Below are 25,542 nucleotides of genomic sequence, written 5' to 3' on the forward strand. Positions count from 1 at the left end.
TAAGGCTATGTCCATCAGAGCACTAGCCTCAGTAATGTGATATAATTCTGGAAAAAAAAACTCCAAGTATTCCTACCCTTCCTGTTGGCCTGGACCCTTCCTCTGCTGGAAAGATGTACCCTTTATCATGTGCCTCTGTTTTAACATTTTACACATTTCCTCCATTTTGGCTATAGATGACATAACCTGAAATGATTATAAACATCCAAATAAAACTTGCCCAGATGACATTGGGTCAAGGTTACGACATACCCTTAACTGACATATAATCTTTGTTTGAGGTATCAACATCCAATATTTATTTATCAAGGAGTAGTTATGAACTGTACTCAAATTTTACTCTTTTTCTGCTTAAGCTTGCATTTGCCAAATGACCTTCAGTTAAGGTCATATACAATCTTTGTACTAAGTAGGAGTTTCTTTTACATGTATTTCTTCTCTGTATAGTGTTCAAACAAGAAAAAAATCCTACGTTTTGTGCACTGTTTTTCATTTCAGTGATTGTGTCAGCGGCCTCTATCAAATCTCTGTATCTCTCACTGAAAAATAAATTTATTCCCATGAAATAAAAGCACTGACAGATTTTTATTTCTCTTTAATTCAGACAAATTCAGAATACTTCGAGACCATAAAATCCATGCATTTTTAAAATACTATCAATTCAATGTTAGCTTTATCTGAATTCTAAAAAGACAATTTTTTAAAACAATTATCACAAATTTCCATTCAACAGCTCCTGGTATTCCTTTTATTAGACACTTTACATACACAGCTGTGATTTATATTTTGATATCTATTACATGTAATGTATACAGCTGTTAATACATGATTTCATATCTATTACATTTAACATACCCAACCATTATTCGCAAATCCTCTTTCTTTCGCTCTATATCAGCTCTGAAAGTTTATATAATGGATTTTATAATGTATCAAATCATATAAGTTAATAATAATATTAGAGATATGAAAAAATTAGCAAACAGAATATTGTTGTAATTGTACTTCTTTCAACTTTTTTCTCATATAAATTTATAAAATTACACAGATATAACATCAATCTTCAACATATTTTTATTGTTTTATTTCCATTAACCACATTCATATTCAAACACTTCAAACCTTGTTTTCTTTTCAATTTCTCTAATTTCCTCCACTGTGAATTTCTCAAACAATATGTTGGTATCCATTTCATGAACTGGCAAAGCTGAAATTGAAATGTTCATTTATACTGTAAAGGTACATTAATTAGCATGCTCAAAATTTAGCACAATCTTCCTCATCAACTAAATTGGAGTTATCATGAATTAGCACATCTGCTTTAAGAAGGGATTCTTCTCATATTTCTTGTATTTAAAAATTAATGAATTTTTCATAGATTCAAGAATACATTATCACTAAGTGATGGTATCAATAAAATTGAATTTGACCATTTTATTTTAGAAGCAATGTCAGGTCAAGGTCATTATCTTTTTCCTTGACATTATGTAATGAAAAATTACTGTTGCCAATAATGTGATGCCTATACTTCTATTTCAAAAGATTAAATGTTTTTCTTTTTGCATAAAAAGATATTACTATATAGGGTCTATCAGATGATACTACCAAATTGACACAAATGATTTAACTAAAATAGATATTGGCTAATCCGAATTTCCTCTATTTTTCTTAAATTTTTAGGATGTATTGGTTATTTTTACATACTTCGTATTCTTAAATTTTTATGATTTTCACATATGGTAAAGTAATCATATAAGATATAAAATAATACAAAAAAAACCCACTTTTAATTGATTTTTTGCTCAAATCTATACCTAGATTGGAAGCTTTTCAAAGGTAATAAAATTGGAAGTTTATTTGGAAAATTATATTTATTTGATACATTTTAAAAACTTTAGTCCATTATTATTAATTTTACCTACATTTGAAAATTTCTTTAAGTCTCTGATTGTATTTAAGTTTTTTAAAACTAAATTCATTGTTCTATAGTACTGATAATTTTGAGAAGCAGAAAAGGAGATATTGTCATACGCCACCGTTCCACCAAAAATATAGTCCCTGCTAAATTTCAAACTCTGTTTACCATTTCTATTTAAAGTTGTACAATTGTGATGAGGAAAGCAAAATATGATCTTTTAAATTCCTTACATCTAAATATATAAGACATATAAGCACATATACTTTGAATATTTCATCTAGTCAGAAACCAGACAAGAATCCCTCCTTAATCATATATTAGTGTGTTCTTAAATTAGAAGACAGGGAGTGGGTGCTAAGATATGATTGACACAAAATTAAGTACATTTACAGTATACAAATACAATAATCCACATATAAAATCTTTTTAAAATAAGTATTTTATTACCCTAAAAGATCACTAGATGTAATTTGATATGAACTATTTTACAGGATGTTATGTTTCGTGACAACGTATATACAAATACGTTGTATACAAATACAATAATCCACATATATAATCTTTTTAAAATAAGTATTTTATTACCCTAAAAGATCACTAATTTGTTATGAACTATATAACAATAACAGGATGTTATGTTACGTGACAACGTGACATCGTGACCCATCATAAATGGTTGACCAGCAATCTAATTAAAATTAGATGTTCCGAATCTGCTACCGCTTCTCAAACATCTAACAAGATCCCATTCGGGGTCACGTCAGAGCGACCTTTCAATTATGAATAAACATAAAAATTTTGGCCAATCAGATTCAACCTTCTGTATACAATTCTAAAATTAGTTCCACGGCTACTTCTTTACATTATTGATGATCAGTAGACTGTCTTACGATGAATTAAAGTAATTTTGGTATAAATTGAACTATAGTCCGCCAGTCTGGCATTCTTACCTGAATAACGCAAACGAAAATGCACAAACTACTATATATCCCGCACGTCACATTCATATATAGCACGGTCTTTACCATGCATATTTTGTTTACTACGAAACCCCTCGGGCATTTAGGTTTGGCAGTAAAAAAAGAATCGCATCCGAACTATAAGCCAAGATTTCGACGACGGCGATTTCACTGGGTAATCGAAAGGTTGCTCTGACGTGACCCCGAATGGAATGTTGTTAGATGTTTGAGAAATGGTAGCGGATTCGGAACATCTAATTTTAATTAGATTGGGTTGACCAGATGACATTTTTTTGTTTACAATGGGGCGTTCGATATTGAACGCCTACATTCGGAATGTTTCAAGGCATACTCATATATTGCAAATTCAGCATTCAATAAAACACCAAGATATTGAACGCTAAAATTCTCTAGGCTTTAAGTAGTTCTTTATTATTAGCAAGCGCAGCGAGCTCAATAGACTTACGTATAGGAACAGAGAATCTATATATTCATCAAGCAAATTTTTCTGTTAATCCTACCCAGAATTCCTTTGCTACCAGGATAATGGCCATTTAACAGTCCCCCGGTTATCGTGTATTAAGATTTAGTTCTTGCAGAGAGCTTAAACGAAACAAATAATAATGGCATCTACTCTTATAAAAATTGTAAAAAGCCTATTTAGACTAAGTTACAGAAATGTAACTTACATATGACATCACGTTCTAGACTGTCTAGTGCAGTTTGAAGTTTGAAGAGGCGGATCAAAATTTAAAGTGTAAGCTATGTAAAGATTTTTTATGGTACATGGTATACAACTGCACTTGTCCCAATGTTGGCATTGTAAATAGGGGATATTCAATGTTTTGTAGTTGGATATGGAATTTATTTCACAAGTGGACAGGATTTTTTTTTATTTTCTCGAGTGTGAAAAAATACTGAATTTCTATATTAATATAACATTTTGAATTCTTTGATTTTCCATTTGCCTCTGTCTTTTCTTAACACAGCCATAAGCTGTGACGTCATAGTTGAGCAGTTGAGATGTCATAGCTTAGCAATTGTGAGATTGAAAACATTGTAACATGGATTTTACAAATTTAATTGGGAAGAAATTGGCAGATTTAGTCTCTATTAAGACAGTTTAATTACTATCTCTATATTATGACAGGCCAGAAATTATTTTTTATTTACTTTGATGTCCTTTCACACTGTGAGAGAATATCACTTTTATTCAATAAATAAATCACTGTATCTCACTATTGGAAATGTAATAAAAAACATTAGACTATTTATTAGCTAAATAATAAATTCCTTCATTTGTATTCAGTAATATATAGTACTTTAGACAAAAAAAAAACAATAAAAAATGACAAACAAAAGACAAAAACAAAAAAAATCTCGTCATAATCAGGTTATCGCTGTTATCAATTTCGTTATAAACGTGTTTTACTGTATATAGCCTAGTGTGGATAATGGATTGAAAGTGCTCTGCAAATGTCCCCAAATAGTTATTCACATTGAGCTAAATATAAAACTAAAAAAATCAAGAACAAAATATAAGGAAATAATGAATAAATCAGCTTACATTTTGCAGAAACAACCCCTCGCTCTTGTTTAGCCATGTTGGCATCTGTGGAGAGTTCCGTAAAGGGGGACAATCCTGATTCGTTTTATCCGATTTCCGAATTTTTACACCGAGTTTATTTTGATCTCGTTGTGGACGAGATTTGTTTGTTTCCTGTAAAATTTCCAACACCAAAGAAAAAAAATAAACTAAGTATTTTGATAATTTCTGTATTCGTTAGGAAAAAATTCGTATGTCAGCATCATCTACAGTGTCCCCAGGACCATCTGGTGCTGGTGAGTATATCCTGAGAGTAAAAAAATACCTGCAATCAAGGTATATTTACCATGTACTTATTTTGACACATAGGCACTAAATATTGTACCCTTATGAATGGTGCATAATAATGACAATACAGACATATCTTATGTACTGTTCATATTTGCATAATGAAGACAGCCAAAATATATATTCTTACACGATGATATCTTACTATCCTGATTAAAGCAGGGGTTTGAATACTACTGTAGGTATTAGATAATCCGAGACTCCTCAGACTCTAACCCCTGCTTTTATATTGAGATGTGCGGGGGGAAAAGTACATGTCCCAATTTATTAAATCTTGGGTAAGAGTCAGATGAATCTCTGATTAGTTATTTAAAAGTATGTTCTATCATTAAAATGAAAGTGTCCAATAGACCTGGTTTAACGATAGAATGTACTATCATTAAAATGATCTCCACATATACTATGAATAATCTAGAGATTTCCGAATGTCAACATGGCGTGTAAATTCAAGGCAAGAAAAATACACTGAGTAATCAGTCTAGACGAACTCCAAAAAAGGCGTGAACTCCGAAAACAAAATCTGTGGCTCCATCATGCATTGCGGCAAAATGGTGTCCGATGTAAACAAACGATTGATTGTTGTTTGCTTTCTCCAAATATACTGCTGCATAATGGCTGCATTTAGTGCATCGTGACTTAATTTTTGTTGAATGGGTAATTACATTTATAAAATTATTTTGTGGATATTAGCTTATTTATCGCTTCAAACTCTTGCATAATAGTAAATTGGATATATGACATAGAATTCAATATACTGTCTGTAAGAATTATTTTCATATTTGATTTATTGTCTCCTTGATTTAAATTTTATGTCGTTCCTACAATAAAGGTGCTTTTATTTGTTTTTGAGACACCCAGCATATATTTATTTTCATCAGAAAATGCATATTTTTTTTACCAGAGATATTCACTTGTTCATTTTTAGAAGACATGTTATGACCTTAATTTCTAGAAGAGTGGTTTTAAAGTTTTCATATTGATAGATAATAGTTTTAAAATGTTTTCACAATAATGTCATAATAACATATCTGTTCGTATGTGATAAAAAAAATTGGTAAATAACGATGGTAAGAACTTAGGCGTTCAATTAAGATGCCGTACACAAATAAAAAAACGGAATGCTAATTTTTGTGTAAAATTCAGTCAAGTTTTGAACAGTTACAATATATATTGTCCCATTTTGCACATATATCCCTTTTATTATGCATATTTACTTCTCAAACGTATCATTTTCTCTGCAATTGATCTGACTTCAAACGTCAACTTTGGAAGTAAATACATGTATCTCCTTTTTTGCAAATGAAATAAAAAAAAATCTGACAAATACAATCTCTTCTGAAGTCTTTTATTTAGCATTTCTGAGTACTGGCAAGTTTGCCATATTTTCCAAAACTTTACACGGACAGTTTTTGTAGACCCATCATTTTTGCCAAAAAATCATCATTTTTTGTGTGTGTGCACAGAAAACTACATCTTCTAACATGATGATATAAAATTAAAGTAAACAAAAAACTGTAATTTGGATTACTTTATTTTATAAACAGACTGATTTTTTTCAATTTTTAAATTTTGCAAATAGGTTTTGTTAATTTTGTTAATAGATTGAAATTTTTGGGACTTACAGAGTGACAGACAGGCAAATGAGATTTAAGGATGAAATTCTGTTTAATGATATTTCCTTTGAAAGCAAGTCAAAATTTACTTGTCTGATATCTTTTCAAATGTCGATGAAGCCCTCATGTGGGACAAATGGTACAATCTGATTAGTATTGAAAATATTCATCAATAAAATAGCATGCAAATCATGAAACGAGCCAAACTTAGAATTGTTAGACAGTAAAATGTTTTATGGTGTGACCATTGGGATGAGCACAGCTGTATTTTAGGCCAAGGTTTTTATTTTTTTTGGTTTACGATTTTCTGTCTCCAAAAAATGCATTGGGTGGTCGAAAAATAAAAATAAAAATAATTTAGGATTCAACAATTTCATTTTAAAATACCAGCAATGTTTACTTTAATGAAAATAATACACGTCAATAGTACTTTTAAGTTTTATTGTCTAGATCACATAACTCTTTTTATTTAATTTTAATTCATTTCTAACTTTAGACTGAATGTCATTTTCATTTAGTTCTGATTTTTGTTTATCAATCAGTGCTTGGTTCATGATGTTCAACTTCTTTTTGTGCTCTTCAGTGATATGTGATGTGTTATAATCTCAGTATCCCCACAAACTAAAAATAAGGATCCAAAGTTAAGTTAAATTTAGATTGAAGAAAAATACAATTTAATTGTTTAACAATATTGAAAGTAATTAACGTTGAATTTAAAGTTATAATAATTTGATCATGCAGCTATCAAATTTAATGTTCCAATAATTTCTCATTCAAGTCCTTCTTTAAATTTTGTTATGTACCTGCACAGTAGGCAATGCTCATTATTTACTTTATAGTAATTCAGAGGGCTCTGATCTCAATTGAGTATCAAATTTGCAAAGATTTGTATATTAAAATTACTTCTATAAATTAACAAAATGTTTTATACACATTGGAATTTATCCAGTGAAATACCAGTCAGCTTTACTTCAACTAAGATGTACCTCTCAACACTAAATTGGCTTCACTATTATCCATGGATTTATCAGCCTATGATTTTGGGAAACACCATTTTTGGGGAATTGGGAAAAAATTATCGGCTATTTGATGAAATTGGAAAACTTTTTAAAATGTTGCTTAAATCATGTATTCAGGGGTAATTCATTTAACATTTCAGCATGAACTCTAATTTGGGCAACCAAACGACACTTAAATATGATCCATCTTCATCATACAATGATACAAGATCAATTATGAATAATAGACTAATTAAGGTAAAATGGACTTCAATGAGTATAAAGTATTTTTACAACTTAGGGTAGTACATGCACATGTGTGTATGAGATTTCAATTTAGGTTATTATAGTATCTGTTTCTGGAGATTATAAACCTCCTGGAAAAATTATACTAAGTACACATTTTCTAAAAGTCCCCTTCACTTGCAGATCAATAGAGTAGGTGGAAATAACTTAATAAATCTATATAATTACACAATATCATCATTTTTAGAAAAACGGAGGAAATTCGGATTAAAAGTTGGCGATGTTTTTTCAGTGTTTTTAAACATGTGTTATGACTGTAGCTTTCCTAAATGAGTTAAATAGATGAAAATTACAGACAATCTGACAATTTTACTTTTTTCCAAAGATAATTAAAAATAAAAGCATTGTTCACCAATTGGGAAAAAATACTGCCAAATTGGAAAAACTGAACTCATTTTCAATTGGGAATGAGGCCGAATTTCGGCCCATGAGAAGGCACTGATAAATCCCTGTTATCTATAGGTGTATCCGTGTCTGCTAGGTCGATCAGGGTTGGGCATACACTCTCCAATATTACGGTATGAATTTAGCCAATTGAGACATCGCAATTAGAGAAAGGGATCATTTATCCAAGATTTTATTCACTTTTCCATGCAGAAAAAGTTCTTTAAGTGTGTGTCATTGCTTTCAGTGAGGAATTACCTTGTTACATGACAGAACCGCCATTTTTGGTTTGCACATGTGTTTATTTACGGTCACCTAAATGTTTGTAAAGGGCTCATATATTTATAAGCGCTTATTTGACTAAGATGCATTCTAAAATTTAAAACCCACCAGTTCAGCTGAGAAAAATCCGGAAAAATATTTCGGAAAAAGACATTATTTTTATTTTCATGATTGGTGAAAATTAGGGTCGGCGGAATCGTAAACCAATTGAAAAAAAAACTTTGGCCTTAATATTACTGGATACAGTGGATACTATCAAAAACCTATGTATACACATTTAATTTAGATCCGCCTCTTCACCATTGGAAAAACTGGAAGGTTAAAGGTCAGATGCACTTATAGTCTAGACTGTGAAGTCACATGTTCCATAGGGTTGCAAATAACAACTCACCCACTCACAAATGCAAGTAAATTTGCCTGTGGGCGACTAACTTTTGAGGGTGTTATTGACCACATGGCGAGTAAGAATTTTATTGAACCTTTTCTTGAACCTGAGTGGCTTTGGTTCCGCTATTACATTCACTTTTGATTTCGCTGTTTTCTATCTTTAAATCATTTTTAAGACACAGAACCATGTCAATTAAACACTTCTTTAAAATCTTTAAAGTTTATTTTTGATTTTTTTTATTTCATTTTCCTTTTATATATCAATGCTAGTGAGTTTTTATCCTTATCTTATTAAGATGCACGCTATTTATTATTTACAATAAGCAGCCATTAATTATTCATTAATTTCCCGTCTGAAATGTATTATGAAGATGTTTTCTGATTTTTTTGGGGGGGGGGGGGACTACTACCATTGGTAAAAATATTTCACTTTTTAAACTTTGAAAGTTGGTGAAGTATGCGCTCTGTAATTAAAAATAGAAAGGTATAATTCAAAATACATGAAGTGAATGATAACATAAAATTTCATACAACTGATGTCGAAATTTGTAGGAAAAATTTAAATGAAAGACTATGAACAGCATATTCCTCTGAGATTATGATAAGAAACTGAAAAGATCGAGGATTTTTTACTATGTGAACAGAAAATTGTGGAACCCAAACTTGTGAAGATGGGGGCCCACATGGCCCCTTTAGGTTTTAAATGTAATTTGCATCCCTGTTCCATCATATGATAGTTGCATTTCCATAATAGAGTCTAAATGGTGCATATTTTTAAAAGAAAAATATTGATTTTTTTTAAAGAGTAGATGCAATGATTTTTTTAATTTCCTTTAAGCTCTCTGCAAGAACTAAACCTTGGTCCCCTGTGTGTTTTTCTGTGCCATTTGTGCCACTAGCTGCGTTAACTGTAACAGTTTTTCCACATGAGAAGGAAGTTGCTTCATTGTATTGAAAACAATTATTCTAGTAATGTTAGGTAATAAAAAAAACAGTTTAACAGGAAAGGAGAAAACCCATGGCTGGAACGGGAATTGTACCCATGACCAGTGCATCAGTAGTCAGGCATTCTACCAAATGAGCTATCAAAGCCAATATCCAGGGCCAAAACCATTACATTTCTCCCTCCTTAAAATTGTCTTTGCCCTCAAAGACACAACCAAAGTTCTTTTTGCCCCTGGCAGGACTTTCACATGCAAGTCAAGCTTTGGTCAGTAGCACCTAATTATCTAACGGGAAAGGAGAAAATTGTGTGGCTGGACCGGGAATTGAACCTGGGATCTCTGCATCACTAGTCAGGTGCTTTAACCATTGAGCTATTTGGCCAATGGCCAATCTCTCTGACTGCCGCTTTTTAGTTCCTTAAAAGTGCTCACCAACCCAGGCTCTTCCCTGGCAGGTTTTTCACCTGTCACTCCCAGGGCATGACACCAAAAAAAAAAATTTAACAGGAAAGGAGAAAAATAGGGAATTGAACCCAGGATCCCTGCATCACTAGGCAGGTGCTCTATCCAGTGAGCTACCCAGGATTATATCCAATAGAATTATTGGTGTTAATTTTTAGCTCACCTCAACAAAGTTTGGGGAGCTTATGTAATACCATCGGTGTTGATGTTCCAGGTTAAAGTTTTTGAAGCAGATTTCTTACAAGTACTTCTGTGCCCTATATTTTAACCAGAGATGCATGAACGATGCTTCTAGTATGTTTTATTGTACCAGTCACGTTCCAGTTACTGCATTTTTAGCCAAAGAATGATCAGATTAATGTTTTTGGAACAGTGAAATTTTGTGGAGCAGGTCTTATTTCCAAATAACTATAAGCCCTATATTGACCAAACTTGTAGGGATGATACATCTAAGGATGCACAATACTGGATTTGTTTTGGATCCTGGATTTGGTGTACATTTTCAAGATGAGTGCATGACTAGGTTAAAGTTTTTGGAGTAGATATACTCAGTGTTAATTCAAGCCCTACCTGGACAACATTTGGATGGATGATGCATCTAGGAATGCACTTACCAGAATTGTTGCATCTAGGGATGCACACTGATAGATTATTAGTTTAATGTGGAACTTTAATTAAAGATAACATTTGTTGAGGTGAGCTCTGTAATCTTTGATTACCTACCTTGGTGAACCACTGGACCTGTAAAGATGAAACTTGGGTGAAGCTTCCTGATGCTATGTATATTCTAAATAAGGATAGGTCTACAATAGGGGATCTCAGTTTTATATGGGACTGGATACTATCTTTAAAAATCTTTTTTTGAAGAACCACTGGACCTGATTCTAAATTGGTCCCAAGGGTTAGGGTGGGGCCACAATGGTGGATCAAAGTTTTAAATTGGACTACATAAAAACAATTTTTAAAAAATCTTCTTCTAAAAATCCACTGGACTAGAGAAGAATCTTATTTGAAAGCTTCCTGATATACTTTCTTGGAAACCCATGGTTGTTTAATGTTTCATTCCATTTTCCATCATCCTTGGGTCCATTCATGTTAATTCATGTTCTCATGAAAAGTTAATGAGACAGTTTGATTTGTGGCTTTGGACGATCAAAAGTTTTGTGAATCTTGGACATTTTTAATTGGATACAATATATATTCTATATTTAATTATTATTTACATGTATATAGATATGTGGCCACAATAGGGAATCAGAAGTTTTACATAGGTACATGTAGGGAAAAATCTTTCAATATCTACTTCTCAAGAAGACCATGACCACAATTAGTCATTTTAAAATGCAAGCATACCTAAAATCTTGTAGTTTGATTTCAAATTTGTTCAGAGCATGGCTCCTAGGCCTAGGATAAGATGAAGTTTTATATAAAGATTTATGTATAACAAATCCACAATCGACATCAAGCCTCAGTGTATAGTAAATTAAAATTATTGGAAGCATGGACTTCAAAATGAAGGCTACAAAAGCAGTTTTATTTATCTACATATTTATAACTAATAAGGAAGAGAAGGGTAATTAAGGTGTCATAATATGCTCCATAGGCCTATTATTACTGTTTACTTAGTACTAGGTTGAAAATAAGTTATGATAAACAAAGATTAATTTGCAAGCAAATCAATTATACGATATTTTTCTGTCTCATTACGTTTTCACATTTTGTATTTCTTCGCAAGACTTACAGAGCAATTTTTACCAAATTTGCCACAAATCATCCTGTGCTAAAAAGTATGAAGTCATGGACACATGATACAAAGTTCCTCAAAAGCAAGAAGTCTATAGTTTGTTCAACACATAAACAAACAATATAATTTGATTTAAATTCTTGAGAAAAAGGGCCCTTTTGACTTATTTTGTGGCCACAAAGGGGATTATATTCCTTGTATGTATTTACTTGTTCATTTGTCAGAAGAGTTTGACTCAGATGAGCATTGTTGCCCATGGTCCTCTTAATAAAAAGTGTCAGTATATTGCCGATTATTATTCCTGAGACCGTGATCTTTAAGTTTAGGACCTGAGTAAAGAGTTCATATTCATGTATCCACACATTTTGTCCGGAGATAAAAGTAATTCAGGTTAGCAGCTTTGCCCATGGGCGACCTGAGGGAGTCCTGATATTTTGGTTAAAGTTGTTGTTTTTCTTCTTTTATGTATGACACAGGAGCAACCTCATAACAAGGTTATTGATTCATCCTTCAAAACATGTAATATGTTAAAATAAAAATTAATAAGTAAAATTAATTTTATATATATATATGCTATATGATAAAGTGTTAGTTAATTATTATGCACCTTGAGAACTATAAATAGAAGTTCATGACAATTGAGTCAATTTTGTCATGTCTCACCTGATAACAGGTGAGAACTCCAATACACAGACATAGCCCCCAGTGTTCAAAGAAGTGTTCAGCTTAATGATCAATTAATGAAACAGGATATAGCAGATAATCATGAAATTATCCAGATTTCTACAGTTAGAAGGTTTGTTTTGGTGGTGGATACCTTGTGTTGGATTAAAACTTGTAAAGTCTTGCATTAGAAAGATCTTCCTGTAATAAAAAATTCTACATAAAAGATGACAACTATTATATGAAAAAAACATATGTTGAATGAAGACCAGTAAGTGAAAAGGTATATTCTGTTGCATCATTCTGGCTTTATCTTTTGGTTTAAAGGTATTGTTTACTGCATTAATTTTCATATGGTACATGAAAATGATGTACAAAATAAAAGTACCAAAGGAATTACGAGAGTTATAAGATGATTTTATGTTAATGACATGACCTGTTGATGTTTGTACACATACTTGGATCGCTGAAGTGTGACTGTGTGTAGGAGTGCAGTTATACCTAGTTCACCAGAATTCGTGACTTAAGTTCAGACTCTTGGGTGGCAGAAATAATTAAAGAAGGTCACAAGGCAGTTTATGGAAAACAATGTCATTCTGGGCCATTTTGATAACAAAGTTTTCACTGAATATTTTACTAAATCAAGTAACAGGAGGCAGTCATCTAATAGTTGTATTATATTTGGTTTGTACAGATATAAAATTAATGAAAACACTGACATTTAACAAATCAGCATGCCTGAGACTTGATAGGGTTCCATGAAATAGAGTTGGAAGCAAATTTTACCAGGGAGTGAGAAAGCAAAATGTTTTTTTTTATTTGCATTAGTATACTACATCAGTTGTGCATACTCTTAGGATGTGTTTAACATTCACCATTAAAGTTGTGAACGCTGTAAACTAGTAGACTGAAATTGAAAACCAATAATTTTAAGTGGAGCTGTACTAGTGATACACCAATAAGTGAAGACCTACCTATGATGGTGACATATATCTGTATGACAGCTGTCTACCTGTGGTAGTGATTGAGTCGTCTCAGCAGTCGCAACAGGTGTGTCGTCTGCTTCCACACAGAGATGTAAAAACCGAAGGAGACCTCCACTGTCTGCACTCTAGCAAAATTGCACAAATATTCTTATCTCAGGATATTTTTTTTCTTAGTTTTTACATTTGAAAAATATTTACATCTGTGATTTGGGCTGCACTTGGAATATTTGAGAAGAAGAAATATTTATCAGTAAGGTTTGTTGGTGATAAAAATTTCATTTCCATTGGCACTTGAAATTTGACTGGCGAGTTTGAAGACAAATAATGGATTACTCTAATTATCGATATCAAGGACCTTCAAAGCACCTCTATGACTTTACTCAGGGGCAATGCTCACAGCCTTGTACATTTTCAGGAATAGCACCCATTCCTGTTGTCTATACGGAAATGGCAATCTATGGTAAGATTTGCTTAACAAAGAGGAAATACAATGTACTTGGAAAGACAAAAAAGTTATTTGTTGGTTTTAGGTCAGATTTTGTACATATAACTTCATTTGGTGGGGGGGGGGGGGTCATGTTGTACATATGTATTTTCAAAAAAAAAAAATTTTAATGTTGTCTTTTATGTTAACACTTACAGCATTTGATAAAATTGTAGAAACAGTCAGAGTATTACCTCAATGGGGAAAGGGGGGGGGGGGGGTGTACCCTACAGACACCAAAGGACATGGCTGTACAAGTTCATAGTTCTGATTGTCTGTCTCAGTGTAGAACATTACCTGATGATCATTTAGCCTTAAACCTAGATTTAACTTGATATATGTATGTTTTCCTCACAGTTTGGTGATATTGTTTTTTGTTTCATTATTTTGAAAATTCAGGGCAGATATAAATAGGAAAAATAAATAAAACTATCCTTAGTAAATAGAGGAGTTTATGGACTGTTGAGAATATCCATCTGCTGTCTTTGGACATTTCTTTATGAAAATATTCATCCCCCATCCCCCTTCCCCACACCTTTTTGGTTTTTCCTTTTTGAAGTAAGAAAATTTGTTACTAAATGTTACTTGAAAAAAGAATTATGTGTTAAAATTCATTTCAATTCCCACAGAATTATCCTGATTCAATATAACTTGATAAATGATTATGTAGATATATCAAGTTAGATTCTTAATTTCATGTATTAGTTCTAATTTACAATGGATGGTGTTGTCATGGTTACTGAAGATAGAATTATATGTTAAATTTATGTGAAATACTACTTCTTCCTCAGTTTTGGTATGATTTCACTAAAAGTACAAGTGTAGAGAATACTTAGTGCTTGTTTAAAAAATCAATATATATATAATCTTACATAAATTTTTAATTTAGATGAATGGTGTTATGATGGTTATTGAAAAAATCTAATATTTGAAATCCTATATATATATATATATACCAAGATTGGTCTGAATAAACTTAACAAGTCTAGGCAGGATAAAGATATAAACATCCATAGATTAATTGGTGTACAAATTTTCACAAGACCTTATTTTTGTGAGGTACTTGGTATACTTATATGCGAGACAGAATTTTCGTGACTTTTGGTTTATATTGCTGTATATAAATTATACTTAAAAAAATATAATAACAAAATGTTTCCAAGCAGATAGTCTCACGTGATTACACGAATATAAAGTTCTCTTGAATAAAAAGTGATTTACAGTATTGTTCTGGTGAGCAGTGTTGATAAAATTTATTAAAAATTTAATAATTGAAGTATTTCCTAGTGCTGTTTCTTCTGTTGTTTTCATTGGATTTGAGTAAATGTAGACTTTCTCAAGATGCCTATTTCAGATCTGAGTGGATAGTGTTAGTGTTGCTATGAAGAATAAAATATGAAAATTTATTTCAAACTATGGTTTCTACACATAGTTCAAGTATAATATTCATCAAAGTAATTTTTTCTATATTAGTGACTGTCAATTAAAATAGAAAGAAAAAAATAGAAGTATTTTTTTTAATGCTTCAAATTTATTAATATTTTAAACTGTTGCTCCTTTTGTTAGGTCACCTGAGTTTACTCAGGTGACCTATTGCTATCTGTTTTCGTCCGTCGGCATGCGTCGTGCGTCGTCCATCGTGCGTTAACATATGAACATTTTCAGCTTCTTCTCTGGAACCACTGAACCAATTTCAACCAAATTTGGCACATAGCATCTATATGTGAAGGGGAGTAAAAATTGTGAAATTCATGACCCTTACCCCCCTGGGGCCTGAGGGGTGGGGCTAAAACCATCAGAATTAATGCAATCTTTAAAAATCTTCTTCTTTACTCCTGGGCATCAAGCAGGCAAACTGTTGGCATGAATGTAATAAGCATTGAGCCCTCTACCTAAATTGTGAAATTTATGGCCCCAGGGTCAGGGGTTCTGGTGCTAGGGTGGGGCTCTGTTGAATATGTAGTGAAAAGCATTATTCTTAAAAAATCTTCTCCTCTGCTCTTCGGTATTTAGGAAACAAACAATATGCATAGTTATGATGAGGAAAGGTGTCTCTTCTAAAATTGTGAATTTCATGGCCCCTGGGTCAGGGGTTCTGGTGTTAGGGCAGGTATCTAATGATTATATAGTGAAAATGCATTAATTATTCAAAAATCTTCTCCTCTGCTCCTGGGTACTAAGCCGATGAACTAAGTACATAGTTATGATGAGAAAGAGTGCCTCTTCCAAAATTGTGAATTTCGTGGCCCAAGGGTCAGGGGTTCTGGTGTTAGGGTGGGGCTCTGTTGAATATATAGTGATAATGCATTATTTCTTTAAAAAGCTTCTTCTGTGCTCTTGGATATTATGAAAACAAAATAAATACATAGTTATGATGATGAAAGGTGCCTCTTCCAAAATTGTGAATTTCATGGCCCCAGGGTCAGGGGTTCTGGTGTTAGGGCAGCGTTCTGTTGAATATACATGTATAGTGAAAATGCATTATTTCTTTTAAAAATCTTCTCTGATCCAATGCAAACAAACTGAAGGCATAGTTATGATGAATAAGGGTGCCTATTCTTATGTTGTGAATTTCATGGCCCCCTGGTCAGGGGTTCTGGTTTTAGGGCGGGGCTCTAATGATTACATAGTAAAAATGCAATAATTCTTTGACAATCTTCTCCTTTTCTCCTGGGTAATAAGCCGATGAACTAAGAGTATAGTTATGATATGTAAGGGTGCCTGTTCCAATATTGTGAAATTCATGGCCCCTAGGTCAGGGGTTCTGGGGTTAGGGTGGGGCTCTGTTGAATATATAGTGATAATGCATTATTTCTTTAAAAATCTTTTTCTTTGATCCTGGGTATTTAACAAATAAACTGATGCATAGTTATGATGAGTAAAGGTGCCTCTTCCAAAATTATGAATTTCATGGCCCCTGGGTCAGGGGTTCTGGTGTTAGGGTGGGGCTCTAATGATTACATAGTAAAAATGCAATAATTCTTTGAAAATCTTCTTTTCTCCTGGGTATTAAGCTGATGAACTAAGAGTATTGTTATGATATGTAAGGATGCCTCTTCCAAAATTGTGAATTTTATGGCCCCTGCATCATGGTTCTGGTGTTAGGGCAGGGCTCTAATGATTACATAGTGAAAATGCATTAATTCATTGATAATCCTCTGCTCTCTTTCTGGGTATTAAGTAAGCTTACTCAATGTAAAATTATGATGAGCAAGTGTGCCTCTTTCGAAATTGTGAATTTCATGGCCTCTGGTTTAAAACATGAATCCATTGTGGCGAAGTTGTGGCATGATACTCAGGTGACCTATAAGGCCCGTGGGCCTCTTGTTTTGTTTGAATTAAGGGAGGAAGTGTGATTAATTTTCAAGGAAAAATGTCAAATTTAAAAATGGAAGGAATTAATCTCTAAGAAATTTACAGGATAAATCCAGTAGAGCTATAGGCTTGGCTATGTTTACATTTTTATTTTAATTTATTATTATTATTATTTTTTTTTTTTTTTTTTGGTATATTTTTCATTAAAATGCTGACAACAACAAAATAGATTTTCAAATCTAATACAGTTAAATGGTTTGCATATACAAGTATACTGGTTGGTATATCAAATTCTTAACTAGATATTCTATGATGTATTTTGCACAGTTTTCCTCTTGAAACAAGTTGAAATTTTGAACAGTTTTCCTCTTGAAACAAGTTTAAATATTTTAGGTATGACTCAAGTAAGATATATTATAATGGCATTCATAATCTGCTCTTCCATGATCAGTGACAGTCCATGAAAAAGTAAAGTGTATAACATAAATGCCCATAAAGTTCAATTACTGAACAATAATCGTAGGTGAAAAAAGAACAAGTAACTTATTGGAAAAGTATAATATTTCTGCTTATAAGAAAACAAGGTAATTTAGTAAAGTGCAAGCTAGTAGTTTGTCACATGACAAAAAGATGAACAATACACTTCTGTGATTGCATGAAAGTGATGTCTTCTGAGAAGCCTATCCTCAAAGATAAAAATTGAATTAGTCTACATGGGTTAAAAATGGGGTCTGCAAAAGTCATGTGTTGATTAAAAGTGTCACTGAATCACAGGGTAAGCCTTTGACAAGTGTGAAATCTTGGTTTGAGGTCAGGAAGTTGCAGAAGAATCTATATAAAGCTTCAGTGTTAGGAAGCTAAAGACAAAGCAAGAGTACATTCTGGAATGAAAATTTCATGATTTTAACTTCTGTCCAAATGTAGATTTTTCAAGAAGTCTTTCAAGAAAGGAAGCCATAAGACTATAAATATTATGCCTTTCAACTTTGAAGGCTCATGGTAATTTATGAAGCAAAATCATGGAGCTTCAGTGTTCAATTTGTCCTTCCCAAGTGATTTGATAGAAGCCCAAGGCATGCACAATTATGAAATTTGCAAAGATTTTGCACTTGGAGATAGCTATGACCAGTTATGCTTCAGATGCTGCATGTGACCTACATTTTAGAGCAGAAGTATTAGACCAAGCTAATGCAGCATTCTATACTTACGTACTTATAATTCAAGACATAGTGAGTCCTATTTATTCTGAATTTGCATAACCTATGGAATACTAGTATTTCATTTGCTTAAGTGAGCTAAGCAAGGATTTTTTTTAAAGAGACATTTAGTGGGATATAAATTGATATTATAACTATTATCCCTGGCAGTAGATTCTGATTTTTTAAATGACCCCTAGGAAGAATCTCTTGGCATATGTGTTTAAATAGTTTAAAAACATGATGTTGTTGTAGAAACAATCCATAGACATTTTCAGAGTTAAAAGTTGTGTTGTTTTAATCACTTTTTTTGGAGGAAAAAATGGATCTTTTACTGCTGTAGCCTTTGCAAGTTTTTGGTTGTGTTTGACAGTTTTGCATTTAATTAAAATTAATTGCTTTTATTTATCTGACTGCCCCCAAGGTCAGGCAATACATACATGTAGCAACATTGTATTTACTAATGCAATTCATGCACTTACTGGACCTAGCTTCATTTAACGATCTAGAACAACCTCATGTCTTCTTCTATATTTCATTAATCTTGTGACAGGGTGGACTTGAATGTGAGAGATTCAGAAGAGAATAAAAAATTCTCTAAATTCTTTTTAAAAACAGAATCATTCATGACTTCACTTCTCACAAATTGCATGTTCTCAAGACCCATTCATAGAAGCCTTGAGAGATGAGGCAGATGGGTGGAGATAAGCATTATCTTTGTCAAGAAACTCTGTACAACTTCAAGATGATGAGTTAACTTTACAGAATCGTATAAGTTCTGTTTATAAATATTGTGTCTGGATTTTTTTCAGGGACACCTGATAACTCCAAAGGAGGAAATAGAAAACGCAAGGGAGGATCGGGGAGGGAGTAAGTAACATGAGATAACCTTAGGTTTTATCTGGGAACTTTTCATATACAGCCCAGACTAGATAGAAAATTAATCAGAGTTAGGGTCTATTTTATTGTACAAAGCATTTTTTGTATATACATAGAGCTGATGAAAATGCCAGAATGCACACAAAATTATTCAGTCTCTGTTGATATTTGAATCACCAATCTTATAGTTATCTGAATACATGAAGCTTTTTTTAAAAAAAAAATTTTAATGAACATGATATATACATGTAGTTGAATTAAGAAAGTTATTGAGATCTGTGTTTGGTAAATTTTTTAATGAGAAAAAATTGCATAGCAATCAATAACTGTGTAATTTAATTTAAATTACCGTAGTACATGTTCAGGGTTGTCCCCTAAGAATTGAAATAGTAGAGGACATTAAAAAAGTAGAAGGGGGTTTGGGGTTCCTCCCTAACAAGGGGTTGAAGGGGAATACCAGAATAACTGGGAGATTATGTCATTATAGGCAGGGAAATTCCCCAGCCCCTGGGTCTTAGGGACAACCCTGAATGTTGGTTAAATAAATTAGATGTATGTGTGATGTTTTCGTTATTTCCTCAAGTCTAAATGATGCTCTGAAATATCATACTTGATGCTAATTCTTAATCACAAAATTGGTTTGATAATTAACCAATGTCTGACTGTACGATTTATGTAGGTCATGATTCCATTCTTTATTAGGTCAGATGAGGAGGATGGTCAAGGTGGGGGATACAATCAGGAGCAAGCAGACAAAGAGAGGTTTGCCAGGTAAAGATAGACTGAGAGCAATTATCCACTTAACACTATCTACAGTCCAAAACAAACGTCATGATGAACATGTTAACACTAGGCTCTTCTGGTGAATATAAAATGTCAAAAGCTTATCTTCATCTTTTTTGCTCATAAATGTTTTTATTTTTAAAATATATAGAAACAGGTTGAATTTTTCATATTGGAACATTGATATTCATAAATTATATTGTAGAGGAGTAGGTTTAAGTTTGTGAATCATTCTGAAGCTCTTCTGTTAAATATAAAAATTACAAGTCATGAAAGATGTTGAAACTGTGTATAATTCATCTGACTGTACACAATAGGATAACAAATACTGTACATGTATAAATAGAGGTTCTAAATGATATTTTTTTTTTTCATTTCTGTAATGACATTTTCTATTATGGTCATATACAGGAAATAGAAGTTTTACATAAGGTTCTTATTGATACGCTGACTTTGATTTCCTTGACATTTTCTGTACAAAGATTCAGTCAGATTAACTCTATATAAGTGGATACTTACCTATACATTGGATCATTAGGGAGTTGTAGCTCTGCTAATCGGAAACACTTATCACAGTTAGGCCTTTATAATGACAGACAAGTAGTTTTCATTTTCCTAGTTACTGTATCCTGTTCAATTGGTTTAAACAATTACATTAAAACTTATTTTCTACTGTAAGCAGTGAGGAGAAAAATGGGTACAGACCAGATCAGATTTGAACCTGAGCCCCCTGAATCACTAGTCAGGTGCTCTACCAATTGAGCTGTCTGGCTACTGGTGATTGAACCTGTCTAACTGCCACACAGTAGTTCTTATTGTCATGGCCGTAGGAACCGAGGGGACACGGGGGAGCCGTGCCCCCCCCCCCCCCATTTTGCCGATATATAGATTACAATAGAAAACATAGATACTATATGCTTGTGCCCCTCAATAAAAACATCTGATGACTTTTTTTTTTTTTTTTTTTTTGCTTGTCAAGAAATTTTTGGTAGTTGAAAGTGCCCCCTCAACTGAAAATGTATGGCTGTGCCCCCCCAAACTGAAATTGCTTCCTACGGGCCTGATTGTTGAATAACAGTTTCAGTTCTTTAATAATTTTGAGATTTACTGCTCCTCAGTACAAGTAGATACAAATAGATATACATGTACAAGTAGGTTAACAACAAAACAAATTGATATTTTGATGGTAATCTTGAATTAGTGCAATAAAAGATTTCATATAAGGCACTTTGATAAGTACATACTCAAAATTTACTATTAGATATAGATACCGGTAAATGACACCATGAGCAAAGGTGAAAAGCAAAAAAAACAAAGGAATTTGAAAATGAGAGTCATCAGCTAAGAAAAATAAGGGATTTGGATTTCACAAGATTTTTCAATAAATTTCTTGTTAGCACCACAGGTGCTTAAAGTAAATTAGAGATATAGCTGGTGTAAATTAATGCTATATTCTCTCAGATTTATAATGTAATAAAATCTACTTATTTTATTTACTTGAAAGTTCATATTTTGTAGAACTTAAAGGTGCTTTTAAAATAAAAATCTTCATTTTCTGTCAAACTTCAATTTTTCTGGTATTTTTGGTACATGTATTAATGATTTTTCCTTAAAAATTTTTTTTAAAAAGACAAGAAAGAAACAAAAAGTCAATGCCAAATACTCTGTAATGAAATTGGACAGTTGCAGTACTATTGTATGATCATAAGTACCTAACAGTACTTACTGCTCCTTGCTTTTATAGAGAGAGTCATTGTGAGATAGAGAGAAGAAGGAGGAATAAGATGACCTCTTACATTAATGAACTCTGTGACATGGTGCCAACCTGTAGTACACTGGCCAGAAAACCAGACAAACTGACCATCCTCAGAATGGCTGTGTCACACATGAAAACTTTAAGAGGTACAGGTAATATTAAGTGTGAAATGTTATCAATGCAGAAAAAGATAATGTTAGAGGTTCAGGTAAATTTTTTATTGAAAGAATGTATACTGTACATGTATTTAAAAAGAAAATGTCCAAGAACAATACATATACAGAAAGAAAACCGTTGAAGAACTAGTCCATAATAAAGTCCTGCAGTATGCTTAATTAAATCAGTATAGCTGAGATTGTGACCTAGATTTAGATCAAGTGAGAGCAAGATGTAAATGTGTCCTCCTTTAATCATCTTTCACAATTGCTTGACGTGCTACTGATTAAGCCTCTTTTCCTGCTCCAAGAAATAAGAAAATTATTGTTTTATTTTTATGTGTGGTATACACAGTTAAGAGGAGACTTAAATATTCAATAGTGCTAATACAAATTTCATGCATATGCAATTTTAGAAGTGCAAAATTAATACCTATTTCAGTTTCACACTAGATGAAATCCCGCGCAAGTGCGGGGAATTGAATTTATACCACTACCGACAGAAAAATTCTAATAATATATATTGTAGTTTCTACTGACAGCCTACAGGTTCTAGCTTCAAGAAATACTTTGTTCAAAATCCCGCATTTAGTTTTGGAGCAGAAGTAGATGTGCGCCTTCAACCCCCCAACCCCCCCCCCCCCCCCTTTTGTAAAAACTTGAAAAATAACAATTTCATTTTATTATTGACGTTTATTGTAAAACCTGGTATATTATGTTATGGATATTGCACTTCAGGTGCTCTTATTTCATTTCCGTCAAGGAAAAAAGTAGGGAATATGCACATTTTACTTATAAATTGTTTTTTCCTTTCTTTCTTTTTTTGTAAAAAAATAGCTTTTAACGTCCTATGAATAGACCAAATATTTGATCAAAAGACTGTATTCTAAAAAAAAATGTATTGATTAAAGCACAAAATTTTAACAGCTTTAATTGTATTTGAACAATACTTTATTGTTTAATTTTCTTTTTTCATGTAAGCAAGTTTATTACGAAGTACATATTGTACTTCGGGTTCGTTGCCACGATGCTCATAGTGAGGAATATACTAACAAATTTTACCGATAAATTTATTAGGAAAACCTAACTAATCGTCTTTCGATATATAAATATATTTACAACTTATAGTGTTATCATTGATTTACCATTATTTCCATATGACCATTTTTTAGCTCACCTCGACGAAGTCGAGATGAGCTTATGCTATACCCCCGGCGTCGGCGTTGGTGTCGGCGTCGGCGTCCCAGGTTAAAGTTTTAGGAGCAAGTCCCATTCCCAAGTAACTATAAGCCCTACCTGGACCAAACTTGCATGGATGATGCATCTAGGGATGGACACTACCACACTTGCTTCGGATGCTGGATCTGACCTAGATTTTCCAGATGAGTGACCAGGTTAAAGTTTTAGGAGCAGGTCCATTCCCAAGTAACTATAAGCCCTACCTGGATCAAACTTGCATGGATGATGCATCTAGGGATGGACATGGCCACACTTACTTCGGATGCTGGATCTGACCTAGATTTTCTGGATGAGTGACCAGGTTAAAGTTTTAGGAGCAGGTCCCATTCCCAAGTAACTATAAGCCCTACCTGGACCAAACTTGCATGGATGATGCATCTAGGGATGTACACTACCACACTTGCTTCGGATGCTGGATCTGACCTAGATTTTCAGGTGAGTGACCAGGTTAAAGTTTTAGGAGCAGGTCCCATTCCCAAGTAACTATAAGCCCTACCTGGACCAAACTTGCATGGATGATGCATCTAGGGATGGACACTACCACACTTGCTTCAGATGCTGGATCTGATCTAGATTTTCTGGATGAGTGACCAGGTTAAAGTTTTAGGAGCAGGTCCATTCCCAAGTAACTATAAGCCCTACCTGGACCAAACTTGCATGGATGATGCATCTAGGGATGGACATGGCCACACTTACTTCGGATGCTGGATCTGACCTAGATTTTCTGGATGAGTGACCAGGTTAAAGTTTTAGGAGCAGGTCCATTCCCAAGTAACTATAAGCCCTACCTGGACCAAACTTTCATGGATGATGCATCTAGGGATGTACACTACCACACTTGCTTCGGATGCTGGATCTGACCTAGATTTTCCAGATGAGTGACCAGGTTAAAGTTTTAGGAGCAGGTCCATTCCCAAGTAACTATAAGCCCTACCTGGACCAAACTTTCATGGATGATGCATCCAGGGATGGACACTACCACACTTGCTTCGGATGCTGGATCTGACCTAGATTTTCCACATGTGAGACCAGGTTTAGATTTAGGAGAAGTCTCGTTCCCAAGTAACTATAAGCCCTACCTGGACCAAACTTTCATGGATGATGCATCTAGGGATGTACACTAACCAACCTGCTTCGAATGCTGGATCTGACCTAGATTTTCCAGAATTTTAGCCATATTTTAACCGAATTAGCATGGATGATGTATCTAGGGATGGACACTTCCAGACTTGCCTTGGATTCTGAATCTGACGTACATTTTCCAGATGAGTGACCAGGGTAATTTTTTTGGAGTAGCTATATAATATTATGGCCTGTTATGATTAGACTTGCATAGATGGTGCATCTAAGGATGAAAACTTCCAGACTTGCTTTGGATGTTGGAACTGACCAAAATTTTCTTGATTACTAAACAGGTCAAAAGTTTTTTGAGCAGGTCTATAATTAAATCAAACTTGCATGGATATTGATCTTGGGATGTACCCTAACTAGAAAAAAAATATGATGTGAAATTTGTCTTACATGTAGATAACATTCGTCGAGGTGAGCTTCGTAATCTTTGATTACCTATGTTTTATGTTCATGCAGCTATAATCGCCTCGTTTTTTCTATTTAACATCGGGATCAATGCTATATGATATTCTAGAAGTTTCTGTCAATATTAAGATCAGTGAATGATGAAAATAATTTGCACATTTCCCTTTTTAATCAGTTATCACAACGTATTTCTTTTATATCATTTAAATTAATTTTTGATTGAATAATTCGGTGATGGCGTTTTATGAAATAAATAAACGATTGCGTGTTGTCAGTTTCATTAAAAATTGCCAGTAACTTAAATCCACCAACCAGAACCGCCACCGTACTCACATTTTTGCTATTTCATGGCTGTTTATAGAAAATGAAAGTAGACTTTTAATTTAATGTACAATACTTACTATGTGAATGAAATCTAAATATAGTTTACGGACATCATCTTGTACCTAGTGTATTCATAGGGGATTAAGAAAGAACTCTGGTGCAGGCGTTTTGGAGTTTATTTGCAAAATTTATTCATTTATAAGTATAGATATTCAAACTGAATTTACAGAAATATATTTCTTACATTGAAATCACAGTACCTGTCCAAGTTGGTCTAATCATGAAACATTGAATGATTATGGAAAGTTATAAAATAGTGGATTTTTTTGTGAAAA

General features: G+C 33.1%; 2 protein-coding genes across 3 annotated transcripts in view; one reads left to right on the top strand and one right to left on the bottom strand.

Moving 5' to 3' along the window:
• LOC133182176 (conserved oligomeric Golgi complex subunit 1-like) overlaps window positions 1–4,592 on the bottom strand; it is a 33,194-nt gene extending 28,602 nt beyond the window's left edge. Inside the window, exons 1-5 of the mRNA XM_061316923.1 lie at window positions 4,445–4,592; window positions 1,123–1,207; window positions 856–900; window positions 473–539; window positions 77–186 (exon numbers count right to left, since the gene is read on the bottom strand). Coding sequence (XP_061172907.1) covers window positions 77–186; window positions 473–539; window positions 856–900; window positions 1,123–1,207; window positions 4,445–4,481 — 344 coding nt within the window. The 5' untranslated portion in view covers window positions 4,482–4,592. The remainder of the gene's footprint in view (window positions 1–76; window positions 187–472; window positions 540–855; window positions 901–1,122; window positions 1,208–4,444) is intronic.
• The window catches only part of LOC133182177 (aryl hydrocarbon receptor nuclear translocator homolog), a 39,607-nt gene continuing 18,632 nt past the window's right edge, over window positions 4,568–25,542 (top strand). The window contains exons 1-4 of one of the 2 annotated variants that reach the window (XM_061316925.1): window positions 4,568–4,719; window positions 19,348–19,405; window positions 20,117–20,185; window positions 21,942–22,099. In XM_061316925.1, coding sequence (XP_061172909.1) covers window positions 4,677–4,719; window positions 19,348–19,405; window positions 20,117–20,185; window positions 21,942–22,099 — 328 coding nt within the window. In that variant the 5' untranslated portion in view covers window positions 4,568–4,676. Of the gene's footprint in view, window positions 4,720–13,588; window positions 14,001–19,347; window positions 19,406–20,116; window positions 20,186–21,941; window positions 22,100–25,542 lie in introns of those variants that run through there. The other variant, XM_061316924.1, reaches the window with a different exon arrangement.

This window comes from Saccostrea echinata, unplaced genomic scaffold (assembly GCF_033153115.1).
Source record: "Saccostrea echinata isolate AGI-Se365-2 ecotype Australia unplaced genomic scaffold, CSIRO_AGI_Sech_v1 ptg000009l, whole genome shotgun sequence".
NCBI classification, from domain to species: Eukaryota; Metazoa; Mollusca; class Bivalvia; order Ostreida; family Ostreidae; genus Saccostrea; species Saccostrea echinata.